At 38.0% G+C, this 16,384-nt stretch overlaps 2 protein-coding genes across 2 annotated transcripts; one reads left to right on the forward strand and one right to left on the reverse strand.

The window, feature by feature from the left end:
• Positions 1–12,312: 12,312 nt before the first annotated feature.
• On the forward strand, positions 12,313–14,795 carry LOC111914627 (lysine-specific demethylase JMJ13). Its single transcript, XM_042900953.2, is given in 7 exon segments — positions 12,313–12,582; positions 12,658–12,817; positions 12,892–13,272; positions 13,275–13,424; positions 13,493–13,761; positions 13,828–14,193; positions 14,281–14,795. Coding segments are annotated over 7 exon segments (1,830 nt in total). The 5' UTR covers positions 12,313–12,383; the 3' UTR covers positions 14,586–14,795.
• On the reverse strand, positions 14,549–16,147 carry LOC111914768 (DNA-directed RNA polymerase V subunit 5C). Its single transcript, XM_023910491.3, has 4 exons — positions 15,694–16,147; positions 15,181–15,357; positions 14,963–15,076; positions 14,549–14,818 (listed from the first exon to the last, which is right to left on the reverse strand). The coding sequence occupies exons 1-4, from the start codon at positions 15,973–15,975 to the stop codon at positions 14,693–14,695; spliced, it is 699 nt and encodes a 232-aa protein (XP_023766259.1). The 5' UTR covers positions 15,976–16,147; the 3' UTR covers positions 14,549–14,692.
• Between the last annotated feature and the right edge of the window lie 237 nt (positions 16,148–16,384).

The following is a 16,384-nucleotide window of genomic DNA, read 5'->3' on the forward strand; positions in this document are numbered from 1 at the left end:
AGCTTTCTCTCCTGCTCTAGACGTCCACAACGATTAGGGTTCTTCTCAATCGACCAAAAGACGGACAATGACGGCCTAAGAGGCGTTATATACGATCCAAAACCGAACGGTTAGGGTTTCTGCTGAACAGCGTCGACTCGCCGAGTCCATATCTGGACTCGTCGAGTCCGGTCGCGAACCCGCGACCAAGTCTGCGATCCTACTCGGCGAGTCTAGGCTCCAACTCGCCGAGTCCCCTCTTAAATCACCCCCAAAAACATAATTTAATAATACTTGAGATTCCGGGCTGTTACATTCTTCTTCTTCTTATAACTTCACTCTTTCACTATTAGGGTCAAGAATCTCTTTAAGCTTGCAAAATCATACCCACAAGCATTTAGGGTTTAGGAAAGGTTGGAGGCTGATAAAGGTGGCTACAAATGAGGCTATCATATTCCTTAAATAGGGAGATAAGAAGTATTAGGGTTTGCATACTGAGCCTAGTATGCCTAATGTATTAGGTAGCCTCGACGATCTTGCTAGTGCATGAGTACGCTGCGCGTACTCATGTATATGCCCCGCATACTCACTTGCCATGTTTTACAATATAAGGACCAATTTTGACATAATAAGGAAAGGTTAATGAAATATAATTATACCTTGATTCGGAATGTTACAATTCTCCCCCACTAGGATTTGAATTTGTCCTCAAACTCTTCCTCCAGAAACAACTCATGATACTGCTCAAGCATCTCGGACTCTGGTTCCCACATCTACTCTGAACCTGTATGGTGCTGCCACTGAACCTTGACCAAGTTCACTACCTTGTTCCTTAAGGTCTTCAATTTACGATCCAATATGGCTACAGGATTCTTCACATAATTCAGGCGATCATCGACCTAAATTTCCTCTAAGGGAACCATAGTTGCCTTATCAGCTATACGGAAAGTATCATGGATCTGACTCAACTCCTCCGGTAGCTCCAACTGGTAAGCCACCTTGCCCACATGGGCCAATACTTGAAAAAGGCCAATGAATCTGGGTCCCAACTTGCCTTGCTTCCTAAAGCAGATAACACCCTTCCAGGGCGACACCTTCAGGAGCACTAGATCCCCCACATGGAACTCTAGCTCTAAGCGCCTCAGATCCGCATAACTCTTTTGATGGCTTTGTGCAGTGAAAAGTCGTTGCCAAACTTGTTGTATGAGCTCTGTCGTCTTGAGCACGACTTTCGTGCTCCCCATGACTCTTTGTCCCACTTCGCCCCAACAAATAGGATTTCGACACATCCGACCATAAATTAGCTCGAACGGAGGCATACCAATACTAGCATGATGGCTGTTATTATACGAGAATTCAACCAAAGGAAGTTAGGAGTCCCAACTCCCTCCAAAATCAATAATACACACATGCAACATATCCTCGAGCGTCTGAATTGCCAGCTCGCTTTTCCCGTCTGTTTGCGGATGGTACGCAGTGCTAAAATGTAGCTGGGTACCTAACTCCTCATGGAACCTCTTCCAGAATCTGGAAGTAAAACGTACATCCCAGTCAGACACGGAAGATGCCAGAACTCCATCCTGAGCCACCACCTCACGAACATAAATCTCGGCCAACTTCTCTGCAAAAGAGTTATCACTTATAGCTAAAAATTCAGCACTCTTCGTCAAACAATCCACCATCACCCAGATAGTGTCAACACCCCTCACATATGTAGGGCCACCAATAGTTATTATTCAGATTAAGATACATCTTTGTGCCCTCCTGGTGGATAGAAAACCTCGACTTGTGGGCCTCCTCCATCAAAAACTGTCAGGCTCCACCCGCATATGGCACCAATACTCACCCATGGAGAGTCAAAAGCCCTCTACTGTCTATATCAAATGTCGATACATGTCTGATCACCCGCTCACTCTTACGGTTTTCTTCTTTTATGGCCTCCTCATGGGACTCCTTGATGATATATAAGACTAGAGTCATCATTGTCATCCTCATACATACATCTCATATCGGGGTACTCGCTGCTCTACGACTCAGGGCATCAGCCACCGCATTAGCCTTTCCTGGATGATACAAGATCTCACAAATCGTAGTCCTTCACTACGTCCAACCACCTCCTTTGCCTCATATTCAGGTTGGGCTGATCCATAAGGTACCTCAGGCTCTTATGGTTCGTGTAAATGGTATACTGGACACCATAGAGATAATGACACCAAATCTTGAGGGCAAATACCACCACCCCCAACTCCAAATCATGGGTGGGATATCTCGTCTCGTGAGGCTTCAGCTGCCTCGACGCATATGCTATCACATGCCCTCTCAACATCAACACATCACCCAAACCTGCAATGGATGCATCACAATAGACCATGAAATCCTTCACTCCCTCTGGGAGGGCAAGCATTGGAGCCTCACACAATATCTGGCGAAGAGTCTCAAATGATGCCTACTGCTCAGTCCCCCAAATAAAAGCAACATCTTTCCTGGTTAACTTGGTAAGAGGAACAACAATCTTGGGGAAATCTCTGATAAGAACCTGCCAGACCAAGGAAACTCTAAATAGTGGATGGAGATCTTGGCACCCCCACTGCATTACCGCCTCAATTTTGGCTGGGTTAACCAAAATACCATTCTGATTGACGAGGTGTCCCAAGAACTAGACCTCTCATAACCATAAATCACACTTGGAGAATTTGGCATAAAGCCTCTCCACCCTCAACATCCCAAGAACCTCCCGAAGATGCTTCTCATGATGTTCCCTAGTCTTCGAATATACCAGAATATCATCAATAAAAATGATCGCCGGTCAATCCAACATGGGCCTACCCACCAGTTCATGAGGTCCATGAATGTTTTTGGTGCGTTGGTGAGCCCGAAATGCATCACCACAAACTCGTAATGCCCATAACGAGTTCGAAAGGCTGTCTTCTTAATATCCTCCTCCCGAACCCTCATCTGATGATAGTCGGACCTCAAATCAATCTTGGAAAACCAAGACGCCCACTGCAGTTGGTCAAATAGATCATCAATCCTCGACAAAGGGTAACGGTTTTTCACCGTCAACTTGTTCAATTCTTGATAATCAATGCACATACGGTGCGACCCGTCCTTCTTCATGACAAAAAGGATCGAAGCTCCCCATAAAGAACTACTCGGTCTAATGAACCCTTTCCTCAACAGCTCCTGCTGCTGAGAGGATAACTCTTGCATCTCTAGAGGTGCAAGATGGTACGGTGCCTTGGCGATCGACACCGCACCTGGAATCAGATCAATCCAAAACTCCACCTGCGTCTCAGCAGGCACACCTGGTAACTCCTCGGAAAAAACATTAAGAAAATCACATACGATCGGAACATCGGAAACAGAAGTATACCCCTTCTCCACAAACCGAGTATCCACCACATATGCTAGAAAACCCATACACCCATGCTGCAAAATCTGTCTTGCCCTGGCGGCATAACAGAAGGCTGATCCCGATCTAGTACCCTTGCCATAGATAGTCAATACTACCCTACTAGGATCTTGGATTGTCACTAATTGACGCTCACAACCGATAAGATCCCCAAACCGACTCAACCAATCCATGCCCACGATCACACAAACATCCCCCATCGGGATAGGAATGAGATGAATTAGATATCCTACATCGAAAATCTCCATGAAACAACCCAGAAAAACATTTGTAACTGAGACCGGATGTTCATCCGGTATCGAGACCCTCAAGGGCCTACTCAAGGGTTCACGCGGAATGCTAAAACTACAACTGAAGAACGATGACACAAAAGACATACTTGCACCCGAGTCAAATAACACAAGCAAAGGCACATAATTCATAAGGAACGTACCTACACAATTGACAGTATAAGAAAAATAAATAAATAAACATAATATAAGAAATACATACCAGCTACGACATCCGGAGCTGCACGGGCCTCCTCTGCTGTGAACTGATAGGCTCTCCCCCGAGCCCTCGGTGCCTCGCCTTCCCTATCAATGATACGCAATGTTGCTGGGGAGGAAATCTGAACCACCCTCGATGCAAGCTGTGGACAATAAGCCTTCACGTGGCCCATCTAATTGCAACTAAAACAAACTCGAAATCCCTTGGGGCATTCCCTATCCAAATGCCCCTCCTTTCCATTCAGGTAGCAAGCCAACCCAGACCGACATGGCCCCTCGTGAACTTTGCCGCACTTCCCGCAAGTGTGGCCCTTCTGGCCTCCAGACCTCTGATCAGCGGGCTTAGCCCACTTAGTCGTCGACTGTGACTGCACTGGCCTCTTATCCCTACCCTGGGCCTCCCTCTCCTCCCTAGCCTGAGTTCCAGCTAGATCTCTCTTACTGGCATTGGTCTACAGCTCATCCAATGTCATATACATGGTGTTTGCCAATATCTGATCCCTCCTCAAAACGCTCAAATAACGGGCCACACGAGCCTGATCCGTCGATACATGCTCAAGGAAAAACAAAGCCCTCTCATGAAATATCTTGATGATCTCCGTCACTGTCTCTGTCTTCTTCTTAAGAGACAAAAACTCCTGGGCTAACCTTTCCCGCTCAACCGTGAGCACAAACTCATCCTTGAACATCGCAGTGAACCTCTCCCAAGTCATAGCAACATGCTCTACAGGCGTGTAGTCATTGGTCACAAATTTCCACCAGTCCTTCGCTCCCAGGTGAAGCAGGTTCAAAGTGAAATGAACCCTCAGATTCTCTGGACAGGAGTAGGTATAGAAACATCCCTTGACATCAGAGATCCATCTCATATCGGAAATTAGATCCTGGGTCCAATCAAACTTGGGTGGCTTCATGTTGGTGAACTCCCTGGTACCATAACGAATCACCCACATGTGGCCTCACAGCAGCGAGAGATTCAGCAGCAGCAACCCCAGAAACAGTGACATAATGCTCATCAAAGGTCTCAAACAACGTGGTCTTGATAGACCCAAACATCTCTGGAATAGCCTCTCAGATTGCTGCGACAACCTCTGGTGCAATCATCCTGCGAATCTCATCATCACCGACACTCGACCTTCCAGGGTCGTTGGAGCCTGAACCTCGGGTAACCACCATACTGAAAAGCATTCGAAAACATTAGCACAATCTAAACACATATATATCAACTATCACACCACTACATGCTCCCTAGTCCCTCGAGGTTATTTCCCAAGCCGCATACAGATCCAATGTTTTCAATAGTACGGGCTCGATACTACCTTCCACACCAATTCGTATTTGTCTCAAGTCACACCCTCGAGACCCCAACAACTCTACCTCTTCATAAAAGCTATGGAATCGTATTACTGGTTCCTGAGAACCTCAACATACATCTAGACACTAGTTCTAAACCACTCCCAACGTCGCTCTATCTCATGGGATCTCCGCTGCCCTAGCCATTTGCCTCACATATGCTAATTGTACATAGTACGAGACTCGATAGACATTCGAATAAATGATCCTACCTCAAATCCACAACCAAATGATGAAAGTCCAAATCAGGCATTCTAAGGTTATAAAATCATAACAATGTACAACTACAAGACATACGCCACACAAATAATTAAGGCAGATTCAATATCAAAGGAATGAATTCCTAGGCTAAGGCATCATTAATTAGGCAACATACATATTGTTTCAGCGAGATTCCTTAGCCAACACCTATCTAGCATGCAATTCTAATTGCTTATAATACAACACTTCTGCTAAAAAAATAACAATGAGGTATTTTGGGAAACTACCGATCGAGCGTTGCTTGATTGTCACACTACTTCTCTAGGTTTTTCCTTTTGTAAAAGTCTTCATTTCTTGTTAAGTTCTTGAAATGTTCAAACCCTCAGTTTGAGTTTGGAATCACCCAAAGGTTCATCCAAATCCCTCAAACCAAGGCTCTAATACCAAATTGTAACACCTCAAATTTTACACTAAATTTTTCATTTTTAAAATTTTCAATAACATAATTCACAACTAAATATCAAGTACAAGTCAATCCTAAAACCACAAGTGTCATAGTTATCAGAGTACATAAAAGATCATATCCCATTAATAAAATCCCAATACGTGTTTACAATCAGATCTTCGCCTCCCGCAGTCCTGCGAAGTACCTGCCACATAAAAATCACAACTGTAAGTACAAAGCTTAGTGAGTTCCTCAATATATAACACATATAACTCAACATAAATAAACAACTATGGGTTATCTGCAACCATGAGACTATTAGCAGTCCTGGTGAGCTAACAGTATGCTTGGGAGGTCATCAGCAACCCCGGATTGGCTAACAACAGCCCCAACTAAACAAATATCATATCAGCACATAACAACACAACACAATACAACGTAACATAACATAACATAACATAACATAACATAACATAACATAACATAACATAACATAACATAACATAACAGCTAGACCCAGGTTGTCATAATGTTACAGCTATCCTACCACACAGGAAAGAGTAAGTGAGGAGACTCACCTGATACTGATGACACGAAAACCTAGCACTCGAACTGTCGGATCTAGACTCCACCTATTCAACCAAATAAATTACCCTTAATTAATTATTAAGGCCCAAAACCATATCACGAGTCCAAGTCCACAAGTAAGACCACTAAGGGAAAAAGGACCATATTGCCCCTCCCTAGGTCCGTACCCTAAATTTTGACCTAAAAGTCAAAATCAACGAAGGTCAACAAAAGTCAACCAAAGTCAACACCCAGCGAGTACGTTGGGCGTACAACTCCCTACGACTCGCTAGGTGTACAACTCCCTACATTGGGCATACTGCTCCACATGCATGCGACGAGGGTCTTCAGCTCTACGTTGCGCATAGATGGAAGTATGCACAACATACTCCTTGGACTCCCATTCTTCACTTCTTTTGGTCTTAATCCATTAAGACATGTGCTCCAACTATAGATCTGAGCTAAACAAAGTCTCTTATTCCATAAAGTCATGGGATTTAAGCCTTTGCATGGCTATGGGAAGCTAGAACATCATTTCACCTTTTTGAAACTACTTTACTCATGCATGCGACATAAAGGAAGATCAAACAAGAATTTTTATCCATCTAGATGCCCTAAAATGCATGAAAGGACAACCTAAACTTTCTGAAGAGTCACAAACTCGAAAAGGTATAAACTTGAGGACTTAAACTCATAAATCTTGCACCAAAAGAGATCTAAGAGAATACTAGCCAAGGTACAAGCTTATACCTAGAGATGATGCACAAAGATGAATGGTTTTTGGATCTCTAAGCTGGATGACACCTTCTTCTTCTTCTTATAACTTCAATCTTTCACTACAAGGATCAAGAATCTCTTTAAGCTTGCAAAATCACATCCACAAGCACACACTCGAGATTTAGGGTTTAGGAAAGGTTGGAGGCTGATAAAGGTGGCTAGAAATGAGGCCATCATATTTCTTAAATAGGGACACAAGAAATATTAGGGTTTGCATACTGAGCCTAATACGCCCAACGTACTAGGTAGCCTCTGTGATCTTGCTTAGTGCATGAGTACGCTGCGTGTACTCATGTGTACGCCCCGCGTACTCACTTTCCATCTTTTACAAAATAAGGACCAACTTTAACATAATAAGGAAAGGTTAAGGAAATATAATTATACCTCGATTTAGAATGTTACAATCCTACTTGTTGCAAATTTGATAATTTTTATTTAGTTTGTTGTGATTAGATTTCTAGATAATCCTCACATGCATAAGTAGAGGCTAGAGTTGATGGTTCTCTAGTTTTGTTTGAACTTGGATAAAATTCAGGGGTAACTATTCCCTTATCAGTCTAAGGCTTGAGACAAAATTCAGGAGTAACCATTCCTATATGATTATCAAGTTAAATGATTTATTTTGGTACGTTGGACTTTATGAGAATAACGAGGGTTGGAAATAGTTTCATGCATTGGATATTATTTGGTTCTTTATTCCTTATTTACCCGTTTGGAACTTTGACATGATATGTCAATATTTTCTAACCAATGCTTAGACTTTTGGATATGTTTAATGCCTTTTTGTTTTGGTTTGTGTCCTTGAAACGTTATTTTGATGTGGATTAGGATATTTATTAATCATCACTTTGATTTAAACTATGGAATAATAATTCAGTTGTTATAAATTATGGGTTAGTAAGCCCTTCATATTGGATTAGGTTATAACATCCTTCAGATATAACTTTTGAGTTATTATAAACTCTTCGATTTTAGTTACTGGATTTTATATTCTTGAATGTGAATATATATATATATATATATATATATATATATATATATATATATATATATATATATATATATACCCTTTTCTCTTGGTTATTTAAGTCTCGATACTCTAACCTTTTGGCTTATTAATACTTAGGGTATTTGTTGATGCTTATATTGATTTTGGGGGTTGGTTTTCATCATCATTACTCTAAATAAGTCAACATCGAGTATTCTCACTAGGCAATTACATTCGCTAATTTATTTTGACTTATATCCAGATCGAAGAATCAAGAGTTGCTTAGAAGTATCGATGATATTTTGAAGACCTCAATTTGTGAGGTTGTATTTGAACTTGTTGGTGATTATTAAATTGATTACCGCATCACGTTTTTAACGATAACTCTACATTTAGGTACATTGGAAACTAATTTCGCTCAATCTTGTTGAAATATTATTTTTTAAGTTTAGTTTTAAACGATGGTACTATATGATTTTTCCCAATTAAAACTCTTAATTTGTTTTATTAAAAATTAAAGGCTTTTAAGTGGTACTTAAAACTACCCTAACAAAGGGTGTTTCAAGTGAGCACGAGGATATAGTAGTCAGGTCATCTACATCAGTGCAATGTCACTAATCTTTCAATTGTGACACATCAGTTTTGCAATGACTACTCACATCAATGTAATAACACACATCTTTCAAAAGTGGGCCCCACTTCCACATCAACAATTACTTTATATATATATATATATATATATATATATATATATATATATATATATATATATATATTAATATTTACTTAATAATAAATAAACATAAATTTTATTATTATAATTAAAATAATATTTTTAAAATAAAATAACAAAATAATAAAAAAAAAAATTGATACCCAATAAATACAAATGCTATGAAATTAGAGATTTAATAAATTGTGGGACCACATAGCCTTTTGAAAGGCTTTCACAGTTTGAAAGAAGAATACACACGTGGCCTTTCATTTGTTTTTTGCAAGAGCGTTGACAAATTGATGTGGAAGCTCTTAGGTCATCTACATCAATGCAATGTCATTAATTTTTCAATTGTGACACATCAGCTTTGCAATGACTACTCACATCAATGCAATAACATATATCTTTCAAAAGTGGTCCCCACTGCCACATCAACAATTACTTTATATATATATATATATATATATATATATATATATATATATATATATATATATATATATATATATATATATATATATATATATATATATATACTTAATAATAAATAAACATAAATTTTATTATTATAATTAAAATAATATTTTTAAAATAAAATAACAAAATAATAAAAAAAATTTGATACCCAATAAATACAAATGCTATATACAAATGCTATGAAATTAGAGATTTAATAAATTATGGAACCACAAAACCTTTTGAAAGGCTAGTTTGAAACAAGAATACATATCGTGGCCTTTCATTTGTTGTTTGCAGTGTGGAAGTTCTTAGAGGCTGCTTTGATTTGTTTGGATAGTAGGTATGCTAAAGTGGCTAAGATTATAATAATATAAGATTAAATTGTAGTCCTTGGACAACTCTTGAATTAAGTGAGCCCAATTAGCAAGAACGATTGTTATTTTGAAAGAAGGGTAACTAAGTATTTTTTTTTTTTGGGTAATATTTAGTGAATAATTTTTTTCAGGCCCATATCAATCATATTTGTGTCATGAACTATTAATCTTGACTATTGCAAAAAGGGTAATGACTTAGGAGGTAATAACGTTTTCTGGTTGTCCATTTTAGGTCATTAACATATTTTTTGTGCGTATTACACCATTAAGGTTATTATAACCGTTTATAAATAGTCATTTTAACATGAAGAAACCGGTAAATGAATTATTTCTAAACAATTATAATAACCTTAATGGTGTAATACACACAAAAAATACGTTAGGGACCTAACATGGACAAACGGGAGACATTATTACCCTCCTAAGTCATTATCCCCGTATGAAACTATAAACCCTTATAGTAAATTTTTACTTTTTAAATAAGAAACTTGTAGGTCTTGGGGTTGGTAGTTTGGATGTTTTTAATCTCGGTCTTCTTTATAAATGGAAGTGATAGTTTCTTAATGACAAATGAGCTCTTTGGGTTAAAATTGTCAAATTTTATCATGGGGAAGGTGGTGGTTTTTCGGACGATTTTAGAATAGGAACCGGAGGGGGTGTTTGGCAAAAGATTGTAGGATCCATTAATCATCTCCATGAGAATGGTTGTATTCCTTCTAATTTCATGTATAGAGTGGTGGGGGATGAGACTTAAACGAGGTTCTAGAAGGATGTTTGGTACTTGAATATTTCTCTTAGGGAGTGGTTCGGGAGGCTCTTTGCTTTGGCCTTTAATCAAGATGTTCGAGTAAATGAATAATGGGATTCGGGGGGATGAAATTTTCATTGGCATTGGGGGATTAGAGGAGGGGCTGAATCGACCCAATTTGATTATCTTGTGGAGATATTAAATCCTATTCGCATAGGGGAAATGTCCGATAAGTGGTCTTGGGAGCTTGAATCGTCGGGTATCTTTACTGTTAAATCAGCACATAATTGGGTTGATGATATGATGCTTCCTATGGGTAGTATGCCTATTAGGTGGAACCGTTTTGTCCCTATCCGTGACGTGGTTACAAAATCCAATCCGGCCTTAATTTGTTCTTCTCTCTAGCTCCTTGCTAGAGGTTAATTTGATGATGTGGTTACAAAATCCAATCCAATCAAATCCAAACTTTTCTACTTTTTATTCTTTTTAATTTCAACGACTTTATATGAAATACACATAAAAATAAATACTAAAAATCTTTAAAATATATATTCAAAATAATAAATACTAAAAATCTTAGGAGGATAATAATGTTTCCTGTTTGTTCATTTTAGGTCTCTACGTATTTTTTGTGTGTATTACACCATTAAGGTTATTCTAACCGTTTACAAATAGTTCTTTTAACAGGAAGAAACCGATAAAAATGATTATTTCTAAATGGTTATAACAACCTTAATGGTGTAATACACACAAAAAATACGTTAGGGACCTAATATGGACAAACGAGAAACGCTATTACCCTCCTAAGTCATTATCCTAATATGATCCACGAAATGAGAGCCGAATGGTTGAAGAGTGAAACTCCACACAAGAGGTTCTATATTCGGACCTGACACATTCAAAATATTCCTAAAGTTTTACGATTGACCTCCAACATGGGTTTGGGGGTAATTGATGTGGGCCATTAAGATGATACGATTTAATACAAAAAATTGTATACTGCATCCTCTGAACGATCCACGGGTCCCATATAATAGGTCAATGATAGAATACTAGCAGTAAATTTTGGATGTTAGAGTTGAACCTAGACTTTTTGTGTGTAATTCCACTTCTTTTAACTGTTAGCCTCTTCTTTTGTAGGAGGACATTATACAATAAAATAACCACCAAAATGCACTATTTGTTGTGTAAAACATTTTTTAAACGTTTTCCCATTTACACATTTTATTTTTCGAAAATCGTTCTCAAACTAACATTTTATTTTCAAGCCACGAAGCTTATTTTGCTTCGAAAATGGTTTTGAATATCGCTAAAAAAAACCCCTTCAAAAAGTGTTTTCATAAGAAATTATAATTTTCGTAGTAATATGAAAATTACAAAGAAGAATTTCGTAATTAAAAGTAGAATTTTACGAGAAGAATTATAACCGACGGTTGTCACGACAAAAGCCAACATCCCTTCCCTTTTTCACCCTCGAATTCCAGGCCACAAATGGTCGCATGCACAGTTAATTTCGCTTCAGAAACTACTCCTACGTACTGTTAGTTAAGTTTTATATATGATCATATTCATACATATATGCTTTCCAATTTCACAGTTTATGAAGATCGATTTTGTTTATGAATGAATGAATGAAGTACTGTTTGAATCTTTTCTTGAAATAAAACAAACACTTGGCGTGCTTACACATTTTAATTTCCTTCTTTCCAGACCACAAATTCTTCATTTTTTTTTAAACTGTACTTTGTCATTTTCCCTGTTTATTTCTTCAAATCCTGAAGTAAACACCAAAAAATTGTTCACAGGTTGAAGCATCTGATTGTGATGTGTGTATTCAAAGGAAAGAAAGTATCCCCATAAAACTGAAACGGAACGACTATATGAGACCCCATAAGCAATCTTCGAAAGCAAGTAATAAATCAAAAACACATTTCAAATCTTTTACAAATACGGATAAATATCATCATCTGGAATGGACAAATCAGATCACAGAATCTCCGGTTTATCATCCTTCATTGGAGGATTTCAAGGATCCATTCCAGTATCTTCAAAAAATTGCAGCACAAGCATCAAAATATGGTTAGTATACATGCATCATTTTAACCAATCTATTCACTGTTTTCACTAATTTTACTTGTATTATTCTGTCCATAGGAATATGCAAGATTGTTCCTCCTATAACTTCAACTACTCCAACTGGGGTTATAATGATGAAGGAGAAACCAGGTTTCAGATTCACACCAAAAGTCCAGCCCCTTCGTGTTGCTAAATGGACTACAAATAATGTCAACAACACATTCTACATTAGCACAAAGTAGCCAATATTATATTTTCTTTTCATCCTTGTGTTGCTACCATTTTTTGATATGACATTATTGTTTGTTTCAGAAGCTACAGTCTTCGTGATTTTGAGGTCATGGCAAACAGGGCAACTGCTAATAAATACTGTTTATCTGGATGTCTTCCATCTGCATACTTGGAAAAGGAATTTTGGCATGCAATGACACGTGGCAACAAGGGAACAGTTGAATATGGAGTCAATGTAGATGGCTCTGCGTTCTCATCTTCCTCTAATGACCATCTTGCAAATACCAAATGGAACTTGAAGGCCCCACACTTATCCTTCATCTCTTTTCTTTCAACACTTTCATATAAATATGATCATGTCAATAGCATTTTTGATGTGTTTTACGTATCTTTTGGTTTCAGAAACTTCCAAGATTGCAAAAATCAGCACTTCATTGGATCAAAAACAGTGTTCCAGTAATCTGATACTCTTCTTTATATGTGAATCTTTTCGTTTATTATAACCAAAACTTTTTGTTTTCCATATGGTTTCAGGGATTAACTGATCCGATGCTGTACATTGGAATGCTTTTCAGTATGTTTGCATGGCATGTAGAAGATCACTATTTGTATAGGTAAGCAATAAATAAACGTAAATTTCTGCATGGTAGATAAGATTTGAATGGATGTTTTCTTGTTTCAGTATAAATTATCATCACTGTGGTGCACCAAAAACATGGTATGGAGTTCCTGGTAGTGCTGCTCATGAATTTGAAGAAGCTATCCAGCATCATGTTTACAGTAAACAAATTATATCAAAAAATGGAGCTTTCGAATTGCTTGCAGAAAAAACAACCATGTTTCCTCCAAACATACTTTTACAGAATCATGTCCCGGTTTATAAACTCGTTCAATTACCCGGTGAATTTGTCGTCACTTTTCCTAGAGCATATCATGCGGGCTTCAGTCATGGTATATCAAGAAATTTATATATCAAGAGTTTATATCAATTTCATATCTATTTAAATATTTATGTAGGATTCAATTGTGGGGAGGCTGTAAATTTTGCAACTCGTGATTGGTTTCCATTTGGTGAAGCTGCTAATGAGAGATACACACTTCTTAAAAAGCAGCCTGTGATTCCTTATGAAGAAATTCTATGCAAAGAAGCTATGCATCTTTTTCTTTCCTCAAAAAAGGATGATAACCCTTTTGTCAAGATCTCATTTGCATCTATGATAAGAAAGTACGATAACGCCCTTACGAGGTTGAAGTCGTTGGATAAATCTATATGTATCTCTTCAAATCTCAAAGAAACTGTTAGCTGTGGTCTCTGTAAACGGGATTGTTACGTGGCTCATGTCAACTGTAAATGTCATTTTCATAACATATGTGTTTTTCATGGTAAAACTAAACCCTTGCTATTTTCTTTTTAGCCAAATTGATGTGTGATAATATTAATAAAAATACATTATGTTATATATTATACAGAAAAAGAACTCTCTAATTGCTCTTGTGGGAGCAACCGTTTTCTTTTTGTGAGATCGGATCTACCCAAAATGAAAGAAGTAGCAAAAAAGTTTGAAGAACAACAACCGATCAAGAAAGTTGGGAAACAGAAGAACAATTCTAAAGCTGATGTGGCAACATCTGGAAATAGGACGGGGACTAGGGGTAAACTGGGAATTTCGTCCATGTCGAATAAGCGTACAAGGTCAAGTTGTAGGCTAAAGGAATTCAAGAAATGTAAAAAGAGAGCTTCTCAATGCCACCTTTGTGCCAAAATTGTCCATTAACAGACATATCAAGTGTAATTTTCAAAAGATTACTGCAACCTAGAATTTTTTTACAGTGGTTGCAAACTGGATTTAAGTAAATATGTTTCTAATAGCTATTCATATGATCATATCACACAACGATAGGTAACATAAGAACCAGTTATGTTGCTGTTGTAAGTGATTTTGACAACTTGCTTCTTCTCAAGTCCATAGTACCTTGCAATAGCATCATCCACCCACATATATGGAATCTAATTAAATTAAAAAAAAAAAATGTTATAATAAAGATTGGCTTATTCAAATCATGGATACACCAAATATCACCAGAATTCTGTGTTAATATGTGACTTTATGAATCAGAATCAGGATGAATTTGGATAGAATAATCTTTTTACCTGCGTGTCAGCAAGTTCATACTTCTTAAGCATCTGCTCCTTCTGTTCTGCAGTCAAGATTTCATGCTTTGGTGCAGCAACATGTTTGGTGATGTTCACAAACAGTTCGGTGATCTAAAAATAGGATAGATGAATCAGAATTGAAAACAAGAAGATTAATAAAATGTAGAAATTCAACTTGATTTGAGTTGAATTAGTAGAGATATCTGGTATCTTACTGGGAAAAATTCCACTTTGACTTCGGATTCATTGAACAATGCACGAGCATGAATGTTCATCTTGCCCTGCAAAACTAAGATAATCCGAAGCAAGGTATCCTTGTTGGTAATGTTAAGCAACATGTGCTTCGCTGTTGCTTTGTTTATATCCCCAGGATTACAGAAAATAACCAAAATCTGGAAAAATAAACAAAATGAACTCAGATTCAAGCTAAAATCATGGTAGGAAACTAAAAGCGGTTTTTTTCCCTTTCCAAAATGTGCTTAAACTGTTGTATCGCATCTAAAATGATCGTAAGATCACTACTGGATAAGTGGATATGAACATGATGTCAACAAGTATTACGAGATTGAAAAGCAGAGCTAATTATCACAAGCTTAGGAAGATGTTTAAAAAAAAAAAAAAAAAAAAAAAAACGAATGAATATAGAACAAGTTAGGATATGTATGTGTTTAATCTTAAATAGTACCAAATTTACAGAGTAAGAACACAAAACCCTAAAATACAGTTACCTTTTTGGAAGGTTTGGAAGAGAGAGGGACGCAGATACGCAGGTGATCGGGATCAGGTTCGTCTCCAAACACCAAGCGGAACTCAGTGAGAGTGCGAGTGAACTCGTAGTCGGCGATGACGCATCCTCTGTCTCTTAACATTTCCAAAACAGTTCGCCGTGCAAGGTAGTAACGGTGGCTCTCCACCGCGACGGTATCGGCCTTGTCCATAATGCAGGTGTTTCCACTGCCTTCAGTCGGAGCGACGTAACCAAGTCCAGCTGTGCTACAGCGGGAAGCCATTTTTTCTGGTGAAAATGGGGGTGAATGATATCAGTCGCCTGTGTGTGAAGTGTGAGAGGGAGACGAAAGGTGTTTATGACGACGAGAAATGGAGGCCGTACGGACATAAAGAGAGAATCAAAATGGGGATTGCCAAACAAAATTAACATCAGTTTCGGTTTTTGATCTTCTCTATTTTTGTCTTTTAGGCCAAAGGTATGGAAGGATTTTTTACGGGTAAATGGTACATGTAGGGGGTTTTTCAGGCGTGCACACCGCCCCCTGCCGGTAAATATGACGCGGATTGGTGTGTGTTACGGACGGTCACGCATGCTTTGATTGGCTAATTTTTTTTGACCGTTTTTTCTTTCTTTTTTGACCGTTGCCTTAATTAAACAAAAAAAAAATTCAATTTATTTCCTCTACTATG

Source organism: Lactuca sativa, chromosome 4 (assembly GCF_002870075.4).
Source record: "Lactuca sativa cultivar Salinas chromosome 4, Lsat_Salinas_v11, whole genome shotgun sequence".
NCBI lineage: Eukaryota > Viridiplantae > Streptophyta > Magnoliopsida > Asterales > Asteraceae > Lactuca > Lactuca sativa.

Excerpts from the sequence above, each read along its gene's own strand:
- LOC111914768 (XM_023910491.3), bottom strand. The coding sequence starts at position 15,975 with ATGGCTTCCCGCTGTAGCACAGCTGGACTTGGTTACGTCGCTCCGACT. Across the intron at positions 15,358-15,693 it reads CTTCCAAACCTTCCAAAAAG|ATTTTGGTTATTTTCTGTAA; the intron begins GTAACTGTATTT and ends TTATTTTTCCAG. Across the intron at positions 14,819-14,962 it reads ATGAACTTGCTGACACGCAG|ATTCCATATATGTGGGTGGA; the intron begins GTAAAAAGATTA and ends TAATTTAATTAG.